This window comes from Protopterus annectens, chromosome 13.part0 (genome assembly GCF_019279795.1).
Source record: "Protopterus annectens isolate FY-2018-M chromosome 13.part0, PAN1.0, whole genome shotgun sequence".
In the NCBI taxonomy this organism is placed as follows: domain Eukaryota; kingdom Metazoa; phylum Chordata; order Ceratodontiformes; family Protopteridae; genus Protopterus; species Protopterus annectens.
The window spans coordinates 1,001,992,139-1,002,012,580 of NC_056747.1; the positions used below are offsets into that span (position 1 = coordinate 1,001,992,139).

General features: G+C 40.3%; 1 protein-coding gene across 1 annotated transcript in view; it reads left to right on the forward strand.

The window, feature by feature from the left end:
• Nucleotides 1-20,442, forward strand: part of LOC122788075 (keratin, type I cytoskeletal 15-like) — a 121,351-nt gene that overhangs the window by 21,826 nt on the left and 79,083 nt on the right. The window contains exon 2 of the mRNA XM_044054999.1: nucleotides 6,445-6,527. Coding sequence (XP_043910934.1) covers nucleotides 6,445-6,527 — 83 coding nt within the window. The remainder of the gene's footprint in view (nucleotides 1-6,444; nucleotides 6,528-20,442) is intronic.

Below are 20,442 nucleotides of genomic sequence, written 5' to 3' on the forward strand. Positions count from 1 at the left end.
GGCTTTTGGATATTGGCAAAGGCTCTTGCTACCCCCATAGTGCCTTTTTTAGGCAAGGCTCAAAAGACAAACCCACCTCCATAGGTATCACAAGGGATAAGAAACTTAGAGTAATGCTACTCAATGCCAGAAGTCTAAACCTCAAGATGCACGCACTCGAAACTCTCCTTAGCATGGAGAACATCGATATCTGTGCAGTAACAGAAACCTGGTTCAAGGCTCCCGAGAGCACCCCAGCACTACCAGGTTATACCTCATACCATGCTTTTCGTCCCCAAAACTTGGACTGAACCACAAAAGGAGGGGGAGTATCAATATTCGTCAAAGATACCCACACCTCCAGGTTGGTGGCACAGCACGAAGCATCAGAGACTATCCATGTGCAACTAACAGTGGGTAAAATGGCCTTCCAGTTTATAGCCTGCTACAGACCACCCTCCCAAACCCAGGAACCCCACTCGGCCTTCCTGAAAACACTGGAAAATATGAAGGTCTCTCCATACACCATTATATTGGGTGACTTCAACTACCCAAACATAGACTGGGAGCATTACTCTAGCTCCAACACCCTAGCCCAAAGATTCCTAGAATTTATATACTCAAATGCTATGGAACAACTTGTTACCACTCCCACAAGAGGGGAAAACATACTGGACCTGATCATCACCAACATGGGGACTCTATGCTCCAGACCAGAAGTGTATCCCTCACTGGTAAGATCAGACCATAAACTAATCTCACTGGATATTCACATCCCGACCCCACCTCCTGCCCAGAAAACCACAGTGAAAAACTTCTCTAAAGCAAATTTCACACTCCTCAAAACTGAGGTGGAATCCTTCAAAGCCCCCGGGCCTGTGGAAAATACGGCCCAGACTGCAGAATCCTTTATAAACGCATTCTATGAACACCTTCAGGAATGCATGGATCATGCAATCCCAAATAAAACCAAGACCCAATCCTCCAAAGGCAGACGTCCTGTCTGGTGGACCCCAGTCATAAACAAACTACACAATAGAAGGAGGAAGCTACTACATGATAGAGCAAAATCCCAAAAAGGGAAGGCATCTCTGATCAGTATTAGCAAAAAACTACGGGCACTCATAAAATCGTCTAAGGCCAGCTTCAAAAGAAAAATTGCACAGGACACTAAGGATAATCACAAGGCTTTCTTTAGTTATGTTAGGAACCTGGGTGGGAATTCCCAGATATGCTCAGAATTAGTCCAAAATGACAAAAAATACACCGAACCCACAGACATTGCCAACATCCTAGCTGACAGGTTCAGTGCAAACCCCCCACCCTCCCCACCAAAAAGGCAAATATCTATCCCAGCAGAGTGCTGCCCCCTAGACATCTCAGATGCTCAGGTAAGAGCCGCCCTCTCCAAAGCAAAAAACACAGCATCAATGGGACCAGACGGTGTCCCGGGCTGCGTCCTACATGAACTCCAAGAAGAGCTAAACCCAAACATAAAACTACTGTTCAATCTCAGCCTTACTACAGGATATGTACCCAAAGAGTGGCGTACAGCAACAGTGGTCCCTCTCCAGAAAGGTGGTGCCTCAACGGATCCTGGAAACTATTGCCCCATAAGCCTGACTAGCTTGGTCTGCAAAGCTATGGAAAGGATCATCATGGACCTCATAAATAAAGATATTGGGGACCTACAGACACTGGATCCTCCCCAGTTCGGCTTTGTTAAGGGCAGATCCTGCCTCTTAAACCTGGTCAATTTCTTTGAAACAGTCACCAAGGCCATTGACGAGGGGAAGATGGTCCACACAGCCTACCTGGACCTCGCAAAAGCCTTCGATACAATACCCCACTCGGGCATTAAAGATAAGCTCACCAGCTTAAATATAAACCCCTATGTCACTAGATGGGTTGCAAACCAGCTCAAGAACAGAACCCACATGGTTAGAATTGCTGGAGCCATGTCAGACTCCAAACCAGTTACAAGTGGCGTCCCACAAGGCTCAGTCATGGGACCTCTCTTGTTCGGTATATATTTCTTGGAGGTACAGGCCAACACAGAAGGATTGTGGCTGACCAAGTTCGCAGATGACTGCAAAATGGGCACCATAATCGACTCTCTAGCCGACACAAGCATCCTCCAAAAGGGCCTCATAGAAACAGACAACTGGTGCCAGAGCCATGACCTCAAGCTAAATGCCAAAAAGTGTATAGTCGTCCACTTTGGCAAAAACAAAGTGCCCACAAATTACCACATAGGTGGTAATACATTAAGTACAGAAGAAGTAATTAGGGACCTGGGGACCCAAGTTGATAGCAATCTCTCATTTGACAACCACATGGCCAAAGTGGTTAGAAAAACATTTTATATAGCCCACCTAATCATGAAGGGATTCACATGTAGATCAGGGGAGATCATCGTGCCTCTTTACTCATCCCTCATCAGGCCCATAATTGAGTACAATGCCCCTTTTGGGATGTACCTTAGCAGACACCTGCAGCAACTGGAAAGACCCCAAAAGTACCTCACCAAGAGGATCAAAGGGCTCAAACAGATGCCATATGCTGCCCGGTTAAAGAAACTCCAGCTCTACTCAGTGGCATACAGCCTGCTCAGAGGCGATCTGTACCTGACGTATAAAGCCATATCCAACCCAGAATTAATGGACATGCTGCACCTCAGAAAATCCAAATCCCATTGAGCTACGCGCTCAAGAGACTTGAATCTCAGCACTGAAATAAATAGGACATGCTGGAGGGACAGATTCATAACCCAGAGGCTCCCTTCACTCTGGAATAAAATCCCAGTCCAGGTTAGGCAGAGTCCCTCATTGACTTTCTTCAAGAGGAATCTTGATGAGTGGATGGGAGATTGTAGGTTTACCCCGGGTATCACTTCTGTGTCACTGTTAGACAGAGGCACAGTATACTAACCTCAAAAAAGGTTATAGCAAAATTAATTTAAAATGGGTGGCGAAAGCCAAACACACTCTGGCTAGGCTTATAAATGCCCTAGGGCAGATAGCCTAGTATGAACCTATGAACCTATGAACCTATCAGCTGCCCAAATTCAGCCTCTCCTGCTGGTCTCTGAGATCCTTGCCCTATTACTTAAATATGGGTTTTCTGGGCTATTGTCTGGATTTCATCCCTCTGTGCCACGTAGCCAGGCATCACAGCAGTGATATTAATTTCCAAAAGCCTATCAAATAGCCATTCAAATCCTTTCCTGCCATCATAAACCCAGTAGAACACAGGCTGCCACCACCTCACCTTTTCGTTGGTCATAGTCATACTCTCGGCCCTCTCCCATTTCAGCAGTTTCCTGCCGTTATTATCTTTTGCAGGATATGAAGTCACTGACGCTTCATTCAAATAATTCAAAGTAGATGGAAGCTCCTGCAAACCATCTGGTGTGGAAAGAGCCAAGACAGTTGCATTCCTAACTGAAAACAAGTACTATTAACTGTTGGGAATGATAACTTGTATCTGAACATACACCATTTGCATTTTTTTGTGGCATCCAAAAACAGAGTCCTTTGTTGCATGACTGTCTCCATGAAAGTGAGATCCACTGGTGCCACTGTTCCTCCACCATCAGCCTTTTCCAGGTTGCCACAACTGTAGCAAAACATTCACTCTTCATACCAGATGAAAAACTGAAGCAAAATTACTCAGCATGAACAGTAAAGAAAAGCTCTTTGGCATAGATAATGGCAACTTATAGACTTTCCCAATGTACGTTCATAACACAAATTGGAGACCTGAGACTGTGAGATTTGAGAATATAAAAATAAACTGTGAGACAAATCAAAATAACATCATTCAATTCTCACTTTTATAGCATTAAAGCATTTTATATAGGGGGGCTTCATTCTCCTGAAGCTTTCAGCATGACAGTCTATGACCCCCACATCCCTGATACTTGCATATACCAACTCTAAGACTGCCATACTTCAGAGTAGAGGAAGTATTTTGGGGTATCACAATCTCAGATTTAGTATATGCCTCTAACATGTGCACTTCAAATTCTCCTCTTCTGTAAGTAGTAGTTATGTTTTTTGGAACGGCAGCAGGAACTCAGACGAAGGCTGTGAGACACACTATGTGAGGAATGCAGTTACAACAAATCAGGATGCAAGCCTCTAACCATGAGTGGGGAAATCCTCATATCCCTCATTTTATAAGGTCACTGTATTCTCATCACCAAATGCAAAAGCTCTCTCTCTTTTTAACAAAGTCAACTTATCCTGAATATTACTGAAATAAGGTTTGACAAACATCACACTGATGACATGCTCTCAATCTTCTTGTCCTATTACCTTCACTGACAATCTGTTCCAGGAACTGGTTACCCTTAACATAAAAAAGTCTGTCTTAGTGCACTGATCTTCTTTCTTAGCCTTATCCCTGCCAAAACAATTTAATATGGAAGACATTTCACTCCCATACGGCATTGTTATTTTAAAATAGTACTGTCTCCAAGGCACTATCTTATATGTTCCATTGACAGAGTGGAAAGTTTCAGAGATACTCTTTCAGTATTATTATGATAATGCATCATGGCAGGGTCTGTGTAGTTTGTATTTTTTTTTCCTATGGAGGCATTATTTCATCAGAAGGGCACAACCTGAGTAACCAAACTACAGCCTCATCTACAGTGGGTTAATATATATATATATATATATATATATATATATATATATATATTACATACAGTCTTGCTGTGATATATTATCATTATATTTTATGTTTTATAAGATAATGCAATCAGATAAATTGCACTGCATTCCAGTTCTGAATCTGTTTACTGATTCAAGTTATCAAGGACACCTTTGTAATCTACTTTAGAAATAATATGCTTAAGTAAGAGAATAAGAGGAGTGTAGCCTAAGCATTGGGGTTGGGGGGAGCCCAATTTAAATGATTTTGTTGTAAACTCAAAGTAACCAAGGGAGATAGCACACTGTTACATTTTCACTCAGGAGGGGTATGAAGCAGTTTCTAGTAGTTGTACGTTTCCTGTTACAAAGAAAAACTGCTATTTTATGTATTTATTCGAGGTCAGATTTGATGTGCTGTATTGAATTGTTAACAGGAGGTGTTTGTGATCATTAGTGATTGACTGCTTGGCTAGTTGAGTGTTAAAGAATATGATTTTATGTATATGTGAGTATACATTTATGATTATACAATGAATTGTCGACATGTTAAATGATCAACAAAAAATATTGCCAAAAACATGTTGACTATTCATAATATTAACAACACTAAACAGAGAAAGTTAGTATATTGAAAAACGAAACAAATTTCCTTTTCTAATGTAGTGACCAGTAACTCTACAATGTAATCATCTTACATTTCTCTGAATAGTGATAGTGTTAGGGAAAGGGCTTTTTAATGTAAGCAGTATGTTAGGGTTAGGGTCAGGAAAAGGATTCCGGTTGGGGTCAATGCGTGTTACTAAGGCAGACAGGGGGCTTCACCTTGTCATATCCTACCAATGCTGTCATGTTACAGCTGGCTCCTACAGCAACCCCATGGAAAGCTGCTACCATCCACAGAGTTTAACAAGAGAGCAGGAAATGCAAACAGGTGTATATGTAAATCAGGTGCAGTCCTACTCAAATTTAAGAATATGTCCCCATGGCTTCTTCTTAATAGATTTCCTTTTAATGCTGTAACAAAAATGGGCTTATTAGAAATGCTATAAAATTATTGTTGGCATTCAAAATATTTTAATTTGCTTCTGTTATTGTCAGTTAACTACTATGAAATTTCCCTGCATGCTTTGGCAAATTCCTATGAAGAATATGCATGTTTCCCCTCATGTCCAACATCTATCGCCATTGTTCTAGAATATATGTGTTAAGTTCTCATAGAGCTTCTCTATGTGGTTGTTGGAGAAGACATTGCAGCACTTTTTTGTCTCTTCATACAGCCTCTGTCATGTGGACATTTTCTGTATGCTACAATTATACGATAATGCATTGCTTTTAATTGTTCCCCATGACACACAGACACACACACATGCACATGCACACAAAGACCTCAAGCTACTAGAAATCCTCATCTTGTTCATTGTCCATTTATACTTCCCATACCATGACTAGCCATCTGGCACTTAAGGCCACTAATCAACCTTAATGCGCAAGGGTCATAGACAGAAACACTGAATTTACACCAATGGGCCAACTACTACTGCAAAACAGTTTAAGGTTTTACCTCCAAGTTCCTGCAGCCAGTAACATAGATTAAGATATTCTTTAATGCAACATTTTGTTCCACTGCATACATAGTTTGTAGACTGCATGCACACCCATTACACTCACATTCCAAATGACAGGGGTCAGCATCCACTATGAACATGGCTCTCTTTTGTGTTATCTCTACTAAAAAGTTGCATGATTACAGTCCCTATTGAAAATAACACTAATGCATTTTTTTTATTTTTGTCTTTTTTTATAGGTTGTTGCTGCAAAACAGGATAATGCAAGCTACATTATACAAATTGATAATGCCAAACTTGCTGCAGATGATTTCCGAATGAAGTAAATTAACCTTTTTTTGTTCTTTAATTTTGCATTGTAATTAGTAAATGGTGCTTTCACCAACTTTTTTATGATGCCACCAGTCAAAAACAGAGAAGCTACTTAAAGTACATTTCCCTGTTCCTGATACTGTCTGGCTCGCCTTGATACTCTATGCCCTATCATCTAACCATGAAGCAATCTAATTAAGCTTTGATCTTACTAACAACCACTTTTGCTCTCCTAACAGCTGCCTTTGTGGGGACAAAATGCATTTCTAAAGTTCATGTAGAGTTCATTGACTGGTATTCCATTGTCAAGTTCTCCTACAACCCAATCATAAACTTAGAATAGGTTTGTCTGATAGTTTCTTCTTGCCACCCTGTATCCTACTTCATTATATGCTGTTCTTCTAACACGAAATACCACCTCTTCATGTTGTCACCTTTCCATCACTATAATCCACATAACAGCAAGATCACTGTTGAGTAATGGCTGCTTCACATAGTTTCATAGTTTAGTACTAGGCTATCTGCCCTGGGGCATTTGTAAGCCTAGCCATAGTGATGTGGCTTTTGCCACCCCATGAAATGGTACACAAATGTACAGAATAAATTTAGAATACTGTGCCTCTGTCTAGTAGTGACACAATGAAGGTCCCCTTATATAATAGAATTAGTTTACTGTGCCCCTGTCTAGCAATGACACAGATGTGACCCCTGGGGTAAACTTATGATCTCCCATCCACTCATCAAGATTTCTCTTGAAGAGAGTCAGTGAGGGGCTCTGCCTAATATGAACTGGGATCTTGTTCCAAAGCATGGGAAGCCTCTGGGTTATGAATCTATCCCTCCAGCATGTCCTATTCATACTTGTGCCGAGGTTTAAGTCTTTAGCTCTCGTGGTCCTGATGGATTTGGATTTTTTGAGGTGGAGCATGTCCATCAGATCCTGATTGGACATGGCCTTGTACGTCAGGCAGAGATCACCTCTGAGCAGGCAGTATGCTACTGAATAGAGATGAAGTTTCTTTAGTCTGGCAGAATAAGACATATGTTGGAGACCCTTGATCCTCTTGGTGAGGTACTTTTGTGGTCTCTCCAGCTGTTGCAAATGCCGGGTGAGATACATACCAAATGGACCAAATAGACCAGCAAGGCAGCACAGAGTTCAATGAATTTATTCAAAAATTGTGTCCATAACAGACTAGTTTCGGCCAACAGCCTTCTTCAGTGTAACACAATATAGTCAAGTTACATTTTAATCATCATTTAAATACTTATCCAGAGCCAATCACAATCATTGGCTCATGAATATTAATAAATATTTTGAAAAATCCTCATTTTGTAGAACATACAAGGGTACTCTGTACATAGATAAATTTGTTCCCAAATTTGAGGTGAACCACCCCAAGGAGGTGCAAACACAGAATTGTAAAGATGTAATATTATTATTATTGAGGTGTAACCATTCCCATGTTCATATTAGTAAAGAGTAAAATTAGAAAAGTCATAAACCCTGGCTATTACTCCAATATACATCAAGAGCACCAAAAATATAATGCTCCAATTACATGGTATGGTCAAATGAATAAACATGGAAGCATACGTGAAAACTTCAAGATAACAATATATGTTTGAATGTGTATGAAGACACGAAAATGACCAAAATAAAAATAGTAACTAAAGAAAAAAGATATAATAATAATGTATGCAAGACAGCAACATCCACCATAATAATCTCTTGTCGAAGATAATCCCATAACATATATCGTAAACTTCCAAGACTGATGTTATACTGATAAATACAGCTATATGTTATTAACTTGTCTAAGATAATAGAGAGAACAATACTAAAAGTTAACATGAATATCCCAAAAAGATTTTGGTCATGATATCTGGCCACTTGTTAACATACTATTGTCTGTCCATCCTATCATATACCCATATCTGGTCAATAGCAATAGTCTTCGGCTTTACAAATCATTACTTGAAGGCCCCAGAAATGTTACATATCAAATACTTAGGGTAATTAGGGTAAGAAGCCTGAACATTCTATATCCAAACAAAAGGAAAATCAAAGGCATGTAAATACCAGAAATAGGATAAATATATACCTATATCATTTACGGTATACTATTATACATACTGTGTGATACCTGCTTTATACTATGTATAATTCAAATGGGGCTCATAATCAGTACCAGCCAAGTTGCTAGGTATGTAATTTCCTAAAGAAATATGATCCGCTTAATGGGATCAGTTGGATCGACATAAATGTTTATCAAATACCATATTGCTTCTGTGACCAACTTCTCCTAAAGATGGTCATTCAATCCAGGATGAAATAGACCCCCCAATGTAGTAATCCAGTATTTCTCCTTTTGATCCAATGAACCATGCCAGCCCTGTTTATTGGTTCTATCTCCAGAGATGCGATCAATGACCATAAAGGTAAACCTAGCCTGAGGGTGTTTTAAGGTATGTTGATATAGAGCGCTAGTCTCTTTATGGTTCTTGATATCGCTACGATGTTCATTCATCCTTAGTCTCAAAGCCCTAGATGTTTGTCCAACATAAAAACCCCCACAGTGACATGACGCCAGGTACACCACCCAATCGCTACTACAATTACCAAAAACTTTGATGTCAAAAATTCTACTGGTGTTGCGACTGGTAAACTCCTTAGATTTATACATGTATTGGCAGGATCCGCAATGACCACAGGGGAATGAACCAATAAGTTCATCACCATGGAATGTCAGTTGTTTATGGGTCGTCCCCCCACTTGCCATATGTTTGAAATGTGAAAAATAAGAGCCTAAGGTTTTGCCTCGTTTATATGAAAAGAGACAACGGGGTCCCAAGACATTCCGTAGCTTTTCATTGGCCAGTAAAATATTCCAATGTTTGTTAATAATGTTTCTAATCATATTAACATTTCGGCCATATGTGGTGATGAACCTGACATCTGTACTGCGTGATGATTTATTTTGATTCTTGTTATGATATTGTAGTAAATCATCCCTATCAAGGGTATTAGCTCTACTCTGTGCAGACAGAATATCACATCTGTCATATCCCCTTTCGGTAAATCTCCGACTGAGATCCCTACTGGCCATGTGGTATTCCTCTGTGTTTGAACTGAGCCGTTTGATACGTATGAACTGGGATATAGGAATGCTCCTGATGGTGTGACGGGGATGTAAACTTGATGCGTGTAGCAGGGTATTATATTGAGGGTATTTACGATACACCCTGGTAGACAGGGTGTTGTCTGAGTTCCTATATACAGTGACATCCAAAAAACTAATGCTGTTTCTGTCATATGACACTGAAAATTCTATTCCCCAGATATTATCATTAAGATACTCAACAAATTCCCTTAGATAACACACATCAGCCCGCCACACCAACCAGCAATCATCCAGGTAGCGTCTCCAAATATCCATTTCAACCTGGAATATATTATGTGATGTATCATAGATCATATATTCTTCAACATAAGCCATGAATAGGTCAGCGTATATGGGGGCAAAGGATGCCCCCATAGCTGTTCCTTGTAGCTGCCAGTAACATTGGCCTTGGAAATACAAGACATTCTTGTTTAATACATGTTCAGACATACATATCAAAAGAGTGTTAAAGCCCGGTGAATATAGATTAGCCCTTTCCAACCAATACTGTAAAGATTGAAGACCCGCCCAATGTGGTATGCTTGTATATAATGATTTCACATCCAAGGTACATAAGTACCACTCGGGTTCCAATTGAGTTTCCCTGATAATTTGTAGAAAATGAGTGGTGTCCTGCAGCCTGGATCTTATATGTTCCAATAGGGGTTTAAGATATTTGGTAAGGAAGGCCGACAATGGTTCAGTCAAAGAACCTATTCCTGAGACTATTGGTCTGCCTGGAGGTTTTACTAAGGATTTATGAATTTTAGGTAAAAGGTATAATATTTGTTTACATGGTTCAGAAACCATGAGTGAATCCAAACATTTCTTGTTTATAATACCCTCCTCATAGGCAAGCCGCAAAAAACAATCAATTTCATCCTTGAATACTGGTGTAGGGTCTATAGACATATTCATATAACACTTAGCATCTGACAATTGAGTTAACCCCTCCTGGACATAATCCGCAGTATTCCAAACTACAACCGCACCTCCTTTATCAGCAGGGACAATGACTATATCTTTGTTATCACACAGAATATTCAAAGCTATCCTATCTTCAGAGGTCAAATTACTAGCCAACATAATATGTCCCATATTCTCGAAATGAATATCCCTCAAAATACTGTCCATAAAAATGGACACATATTTATTCATAGGAGGTTGGAATGAAGATTTGCCAAAACGGAAGTCATCAGAAGGTTCTGAGTGGTTATCCTCAAAAAACAGTCTAAGATTAAGTCTCCTACAAAAGACCTGTAAATCCTGTACTATATGGTATTCCTGGCTGAAAAAAGAAGGAATATAGTTTAGACCCTTATTTAACAATGCCATCTGTTCATCCGTCAGTATGGTGCTGGATAAATTTAATACATTCTGAGTGGACCCTAATGTATCATCTATTTCAAGAAGTTGTCCAGTAGACCCTGAAGGGAGACCGGGGTATTTGGTCTTTCTGTGCTTCCTACCGCCCCGGTGTCCCTTATTCCCTCTAAAGGGGAAATTTTATTAGTTTTCTTCCTATTAGGTGAAACCCTTTCCCCAGATACCTCAAAATCAGTGAGGGAGGATTCATCACCAGATGTACTGTACGAACTCTCCCCCTTATTCTTAAGAATAGAGCGTGGTCTCTTTTTGGTGCGACTGGGCCCCGTTCTAACCTGATTAGTATCAACAAATCTCACCGATCTACTGAAATCAAATGGTTTCCCCCTTTGGTAATCGGAAAAATCACGATGAAATTTCTTAATTTTGCGTTCTTTTAGGGTTTTTTCATGCTCCATCAGTTCTGAAGATAATTTTTTTATATTATCCTGATATTTTGGGGAGGATTCAAACTTGTGAGCCTCAGAGCATATGTTTTTGATTTCCAATATATTGGAATCTACTGTCCTTTCATAGTATTGCAGCAAAATGTTCACAAATGTCATAGATCCAGTCTGAAGAGCCTCTTGCCAATCTTGATTTAATTTATCATCTGGCTTCCCTACTAGAGGCTGTGTTCGTATTCGTAATCCTCTGGGAGCCATGTTTTGGGCCGAATATGCCTTAAATAACTTAAGATGCCAAATATTGGATCTGAGAGTCTTAAACGCCCTAGTGATTGAATGGAAAAACATGTCACAATCTGCCAAAGAGGTCTGAACCGTATTGCCTGGATCATTGCTTGGCAATTTATCAATGCCAAATACTGCTATGTCTTGCCGATCAGCACATAACCCAGATAGAATGGTATTTAGATCCATGATGTGAACAAAGTTTGATTATACCTCCAATAAGAACTGATGGAGCACAAAATTGTCCCAGGAGTATAATACTTAATCAAAAGAATCGACTATATACGGTATACCCAGTCGCATCAACCAGAAAAGTGTTTTATAAGATATAAGCTGAACCTAGGTAGAGAATCCCAGGGGCGGCAGGAAGCACAAATAACACTGTAATGCAATGCAAATATATCCCTATATCAGGTAGAGCACCAAAATATTTTGGTGAAAAGTTAAATTATTATTATATTACCAATGACTAATAAGTGGAGTGTATAAACACAATATCAGAATGAATCAATATTTAAACACTGATCCAAAGGTTCAATGTTCTACACTTCAATGGACATGATTGTCCACTGGAAACAACCCCTTGTTAGAAGTGCCACAATAAGCCAGTGTGGGTGTTACTAAGCTGTAATATTTCGCAACACTAAGTGTAAAGAGTGCCACATATTCAATGTACAAAATAATCAAATTATGTGAGTCAAGTACTCAATAATGGACACAAGTCCAAGCCATATTAAATTCAATTAAGAAGATCTATTAGAGAAACCTTCATAAATATTGCAAATCACTCTCTCAACCAAATGGTTGTACCAGTCACCATATATTGAGTATATTTTCAGTTGGTATCCATATACATTATTCACTCAATTAACACATACAACAGGAGATAACAAGGCAAATCTTTTAATCAATACTGGGGGACCGAGCAGAGGCTCGTTATTAGATAGATGAATGGCAATAACTGAAAAAGTCAAATGACATAACTGCTGCTGTATATCAATACAACCATGTATATGTTATACCCATTGGTATATTTAACTTTTTAAAGGCCATATAATTCCCAATCTTGACAAATGATCAACTTATAACAATTCACCACAATGGTTATCAATCAAAAACTTGTATGTTAGGAAGATGACCAAAACGGCCCATTAATTATATATTCCTCTTATTGGGTATAATAGCTTCCAGGAATCATATCAGCTAATGTGTGTTTAATATATTCTAGCATCAAGCATCTATGCAGGCCTGCATACCCCTGTTGGTTAACATCTCCAATGACCAAAGACTGAATATATCAATGATTCCAAACCTTAAATGTTTGAAAATTCCTGTGACACACGGTCTAAAGATCCCCAGGTGGATGATAAAATTTGTACACTAGCAAGTATATAATCAGGAACATATATAAATATAAATATGTCCTATATCATAGATAGTAATACACAATCATACACTGCACTATGTAGTCCTTAGGCTAATTATTGTTCCAACAGTAAACCATATAGGTATACACACAAGGTGTGTAACCATATATTACATAAACCTATAAAAATTTTTTGGTATGTAGTTCTAACCACAATTCGAAAACTAAAATACAAATATTGTACACTATTCGATCCTACACAGTCCGTGTACCCAGAAGTTACATCCAAAAGAGAATCATATTACTAACCCAGAAACATTTTTTAGGAAACATAAGGTATTTGCATTTTCAGTCCCCAAGCACAACATAAGGGTCCCAAATCCCCATCCTGCATTAGTTACAAGAAAAATGTTCAGTAATTCAATCCAAAAAGTATCACTTCTGTATTAGCCAGAATAAATGAACAACATAGGTGATAGTACAGTTCCTACAAATACTAGATATATCCCCAAGTGATCGCTTAAATATGTCAAAATTATACCTTCAATGTGTCTTAATATTTAGCGACTCATTCACTCAAAACATGATATATCAAAATCAAAATGGTTGGTATGGTTACCTGTCCATAAGGATAGGCCGTATATAAGGTCAGCATGTATTCAATAATGTATCCAATGCATCCCACATTATAAACCTTCCTAATAACAGACCATACCCAACTCCCAAAGAATATTGTTGAAAATCAAAATCATTAGGCACTACAACACATAGAAAAGGTACTACCCAATAGTATTCTATCAAAGAGGTTGGTTTCATTCATATGAGTGTTTAAATACACCCTAAATGTTATGTATGCTTATAAAAGAAATACACATTTGTCACGGGCAAACAATGTAATCCCCCTATTCAATGTGTCCAGGGTATATTATATCTTATACCTGTTTCCCCCAAGACATTGCGTTTATAGTTCAAAGCACCTTCCGTGGTTGTAGGCCCAGAAGTTAAATAGTGTAAGAAATCAGCAAGTGTCCATAAGCATGTTTTTTTTTTTTTTTTTTTTTTTTTTTTCTTTAGTTACTATTTTTATTTTGGTCATTTTCGTGTCTTCATACACATTCAAACATATATTGTTATCTTGAAGTTTTCACGTATGCTTCCATGTTTATTCATTTGACCATACCATGTAATTGGAGCATTATATTTTTGGTGCTCTTGATGTATATTGGAGTAATAGCCAGGGTTTATGACTTTTCTAATTTTACTCTTTACTAATATGAACATGGGAATGGTTACACCTCAATAATAATAATATTACATCTTTACAATTCTGTGTTTGCACCTCCTTGGGGTGGTTCACCTCAAATTTGGGAACAAATTTATCTATGTACAGAGTACCCTTGTATGTTCTACAAAATGAGGATTTTTCAAAATATTTATTAATATTCATGAGCCAATGATTGTGATTGGCTCTGGATAAGTATTTAAATGATGATTAAAATGTAACTTGACTATATTGTGTTACACTGAAGAAGGCTGTTGGCCGAAACTAGTCTGTTATGGACACAATTTTTGAATAAATTCATTGAACTCTGTGCTGCCTTGCTGGTCTATTTGGTCAATTTGGATATATGGTTTGGACCGTGCAAACCCCCTTGCATAGGATTTGGTACGTGATACATACCAAATGGGGCATTGTACTCAATCATGGGTCTGATGAGGGAGGAGTATAGGGGTACAATGACATCCTTGGATCTGGATGTGAATCCCTTCATGATGAGGTGTGCAAGGTAGAATGTTTTTCTAACCACTTTGGCAACATGGGTGTCAAATGAGAGGTCGCTGTCGACTTGGGTCCCTAGGTCTCTGATTACTTTTTCTGTACTCAGTGGGTTGCTGTCTATGTGATAATTTGTGGGTACTTTGTTTTTCCCAAAGGGGATGTCTATACATTTTTTGGCATTTAGTTTAAGGCCGTGACTCCGGCACCAGTTGTCCGTTTCTGTGTGGCCTTTTTGTAGGATGTATGTGTCCGCTGGTGTATCAACTATGGCGCCTAGTTTGCAGTCATCTGCAAACTTTGTCAGCCACAACTCTCCCATGTTTGCTTTAACATCTGAGAAATAAATGCCGAACAAGAGGGGTCCCAGGACAGATCCTTGTGGGACACCACTTGTTACTGGCTTTGAGTCTGACATTGCTCCAGTGATTTTAACTTTATGGGTTCTGTCCTTTAGCCAGTTTGCAACCCATCTAGTGACATAGGTTCATAGGTTCATAGGTTAGTACTAGGCTATCAGCCCTAGGGCCTATACAAGCCTAGCCATAACAATTCCCTGAATATTTCTTCCCACATTATTTACTTTCTTGGACCCCTGTCTAGCAGGGTGATTGACGTGATCCCTGGGGTAAATTTCCTTTCTCCCATCCAATCGTCAAGGTTCCTCTTGAAGAGGTCCAAAGAGGCACTCTGCTTGACATGTATGGGCAATCTATTCCAGAGTCTGGGGAGTCTCTGGGTCAGGAACCTATCCCTCCAACATGTTTTGTTTATTGTGATGACAAGGTTTAGATCCCTGGAGCGTGTAGCTCTGAGGGATTGGGATTTCTTTAAGTGTGGCATGTCCAACAGCTATGGGTTTGACATGGCCTTGTATGTTAAGCAGAGATCGCCTCTGAGTAGACGATATGTGACAGAGTATAGCTGGAGTTTTTTAAGGTGGTCAGCATAGGGCATCTGCTTTAGGCCTGTGATTCTTTTAGTGAGGTATTTCTGAGGCCTTTCCAGTTGTTGCAGATGTCTTGAGAGGTACATACCAAATGGGGCATTGTATTCTATAATGGGTCTAATGAGGGATGAGTACAGTGGGACAATGACCTCCTTTTTTCTGGATGAAAAGCCCTTCGTGATGAGGTGTGCCACATAGAAGGATTTCCTGACTGTTGTGGCAATGTGGTTATCAAAGGTGAGACCACTGTCCACCTGTGTCCCTAAGTCTCTTATCACACTTTCTGTGTTTAGTGTACTGCCACCTATATGGTAATTCATGGATACATGTTTTTTCCCAAAGGGGATAACAATACATTTCTTGGCATTGAGCTTGAGCCCATGTCTCTGGCACCAAGCTTCTGTTTCTGTAAGGCCCTTTTGTAGAGTATCCACATCATTTGGGGATTCAATAATGGCTCCCAGTTTGCAGTCATCTGCAAACTTTGTTAGCCAGAGTCCCTTAGTGTTGACCTGTACTTCAGAGAAGTAGATGCCAAACAAGAGCGGCCCCAGGACTGAACCCTGAGGTACTCCACTTGTCACTTGTCTGGAGCTGGATTTGGAGTCGGCTACTTTTACAGTGTGGGTTCTATCAGTAAGCCATTTAGCAACCCATTGGGTGACATAGGGATTAATGCCCAACTTGGTAAGTTTATCTATGATTCCAGAGTGGGGGATGGTGTCAAAGGCCTTGGCAAGGTCTAGATAGGCTGTGTGGACCACCTTACCCTTGTCCATGGCTCTGGAGACTGATTCAAAGAAGTCAATCAGGTTCAGGAGACAAGATTGGCCCTTCACAAACCCAAACTGGGTGGGGTCCAGTGTTTGAAGGTTGCCAATGCTTTTGTTTATAAGTTCCATGATAATACGCTCCATGGCCTTGCAGATAAGGCTTGTCAGACTGATGGGACGGTAGTTTCCGGGATCCAAGGTGGATCCCCCCTTGTGGATTGGGATAACTATAGCTCTGCGCCACTCAGTGGGCACGAAACCTGAGGTGAGGCTATGATTAAACATGACACTTAGGTGAGGTGCCAGTTCATATTGTAGTTCATGTAGTACACAGCCCGGGATGTCATCTGGTCCCATGGATGCTGTATTCTTGGCTTTAGAGAGTGCGTTTTGTACCTGTGTGGCCATTATTACTGGAATTTGGCAATCTTCCGGTATTGAGATGGGCCATTTAGGGGTGAGAGTGGGGTGAAGTTGGCACTGAATCGATCTGCCAGGATATTGGCAATATCCTTCGGATCAGTATATTTAATGCCATTCTGTTTTAGCTCAGAGCAGATCTGAGCATTGCCATTTAGATTCTTGACATAATTATAGAATGCTTTGTGGTTGTCTTTGGAATTTTTGGCAATTTTATTTTCGTAACTAGCTTTGGAGGATTTTATGAGGCATCTCAGTTTCTTACTGAGGCTAGTAAGGAGTTTTTGCATCCTGGGATTTTCCTCTTTTCTGCAAAAGTTTCTTCCTTTTGTTGTAAAGTTTGTTTATGGCAGGGGACCACCAAATTGGCTTCCTTTTTTTGGATGAGAGCATTTTGGTTCTATTTGGGATGGCACGATTCATGCATGAGTGGATGTGCTCGTACAGTGCCGTAGTGTAGGATTCAGCAGTTGAACTTTCAGTTCCGTCTGCATAGGTGTCATGAAGTTTGTCACTTCTGACTTGAGTAGCATGAAGTTGGCTTTAGAGAAGTTTTTATGGTGGTTTCTTTACTGGGGGTGGGGTGGGATGTGGATGTTAAGGGTGATTAGCTTATGGTCAGACCTGACTAACGAGGGGTGACCATAGGTATGGAGCATTGATTTCCCATGTTGGTAATGACCAGGTCTAGGATATTGGAGCCCCTGGTGGGACTATGGATTAGTTGATCCAGGGCGTTGGAATTTATGAATTCCAAGAACCGTTGTGCAAAGGTGTTGGGACATGAGTAGTTTTCCCAGTTAATGGCAGGGTAGTTAAAATCACCCAGTATTAGGGTGTTTGGTTCTATCTTAATATTTTCCAGTATGTTTAGAAAGGTGTAGTGAGAATCTTGGGGTATGGTGGGCGATCTGTAGCAAGCTACAATTTGGATTGCAGTCTTACCTAGTGTTAGTTGCACTTGGAGAATTTCAGACACATTGTGTTGGCCAACTAGCCTGGTGGTGTGAATATCCTTGGTGAATATTGACACTCCTCCACCTTTAGTGTTTCGGTCCTGGTTTGGTGGCCGAAAAGTGTGGTAAGAGTTGTAGCCTGGTATTGCAGGGGTGCTCTCTGGAGCCTTGAACCAGGTCTCAGTTACTGCACAGATATCGATGTTCTCCATTTTTAGGAGTGCCTCGAGAGAGTGCATTTTGAGGTTTAGACTTCTAGCATTGAGTAGCATTACCTTCAGATTTTGCATGCTTGTACCTGTTATGGTGGTGGCTTTGTCCTTTGAAGTTTGCCTAAAAAAGGCACTATAGGGGTGGCAAGAACCTTAGCCAGTAATCTGAATCCCAGGGGCAGACCATCTCTGGCAAAGCATCGTGGTCTGTCAATCATGTCATCCCAGGCAGACAGATACTGGATCCCCTTTGAATGACACCATAAGCTTAGCCAATTGTTGAAGTCAATCATTTTATCCTTATATTGTGTTATCATTCTGGGCGAAGGCAGGATGCTACTCAGGGCTAGGGTCATACCTGCCTGGGCCACATAATCCGAGAGCTCTTCCATGTCTCTTTTCATGTAGTCCAGGGAGGTACGTCTCAAGTCATTCACTCCAACATGGACAATGACAGAGTCATATTTGTACTTGTTGTGGAGTGACTTGAGTGCATGCGTTATGTGGTGGATCCTGGCACCCGACAGGCAGCTGACTGTAACTTTCTCCTTATTCAACCTGGTGAGAGGGACATCAGTGTGCCGGACTATAGAGTCACCTATGACTAAAGTGTTAGGTACATTGTCTTGCCTTAGGGGCTGTTGCTGGGTGGCACACTGGTGTTGTGAACTATGTGACACATTGGTTGTGAATGGTGTTTGTTTGCGTTTCAGCTTCAGAGGTCTTTGTTGCTTGGGCAGGTTACAGTTAAGGGCCTCTGCATATGTGGATTTAGTGTTGCTATATGTGGGTGTTGGTGGTGCGGGTTTAGAAGGGCTATGTGTTGCTTGAGGTGTAGTGTGGGTGTTAACCTTCTCCTCTTGACTGTTTAGCACAATCTTGGGTGGAGAGAGCTTTGCTTCCATTTTGGCTATATAAGTGCATCTCTCACAGGTTGTAGTGTTGGGTGGTAGGAGGAGAGGGTTGTCTGTGTACATGAGGCAATTGCTGCATTGCCCCAGTATGCCCAGATTCACCAGGTGGACAGGAGAAATCACTGGAAGCTGACCCTTGGACATGCCTGGTTTGGGGCTTTTTTTTCTTTGTAAAGTATATGAGCTGTTTCCTTAGCAAGGTACTTTGCAATTATAGGCTGTTTAGTGCCTACTATTAATTTCTCCTTGTTAACAAGGAGAGTGCAGTGTTTGTATGAGTTTAAGGCTTCCTAGTGCTTTCCAGCAGGTATTAGAGAAAGTGCTAGTCACAGGGATGTTTAAAGGTAAGATTGAAAAGAATGCACTCTGCAGTGTGCACTAGAAGTTAGATATGAAAGTAGGTAACTTGAGTTTTACCTGTTTAAAAAGTTAAGGTTTAGTGGAGAGTTACTATTTTTAAAACAGCAAGATGGACTGAAAGGTGTGGTCACTTTTGTATTTTGGTACTATGAAATACTGTAGGATGGCCAATAAATTTAAATAATTGAAGGGGTGGGATTTCAAAAGTGATGGTTTTGTGATTACTCACATCAGCCAGTGAAAGTAGAGATAAATGAGATATATGGTCAGATTAACATAAGAGGCGGGCAACTAGAAAGACAGTGGTATTTAACAAGACAACTTAAATGGGTGGGAGGAAGAGAAAAAATTCTGCCTGACTCAGAACAGAGAGAGCTGTGGTCTCTTTTGAAGTTTTAATATGCTGTTAAAACAGAATGCAAGCAAAACACAAGGTTTACGTTTAAGCTGTTGAGCTTATCTATGATGCCTGAGTGGGGTATTGTGTCGAAGGCCTTAGCCAAGTCCAGGTAGGCTGTATGGACTGCTTTGCCCTCATAAATGGCTCTAGTGACTGTTTCAAAAAAGTCAACCAGGTTCAAAAGGCAGGATCTGCCCTTTACAAAGCCGAACTGGGTGGGGTCAAGTGTCTGTAGGTCCCCTATGTCTCTGTTTATGAGTTCCATAATGATTCTTTCCATAGCTTTGCAGACCAGGCTGGTTAAGCTTATGGGGCAGTAGTTCCCAGGGTCTGTAGAGGTACCCCCTTTGTGGAGTGGGACCACTGTTGCTGTACGCCAGTGTTCAGGTACATATCCTGTAGTAATGCTAAGGTTAAATAGCATTTTTATGTGTGGATTTAGCTCCTCTTGGAGTTCGCGTAGCACGCAACCCGGGATACCGTCAGGTCCCATTGATGCTGTGTTTTTAGCTTTGTTGAGGGCGGTTCTCACTTGGACATCTGAGATGACAGGGAGATTGCATTTAGCTGGGATAAG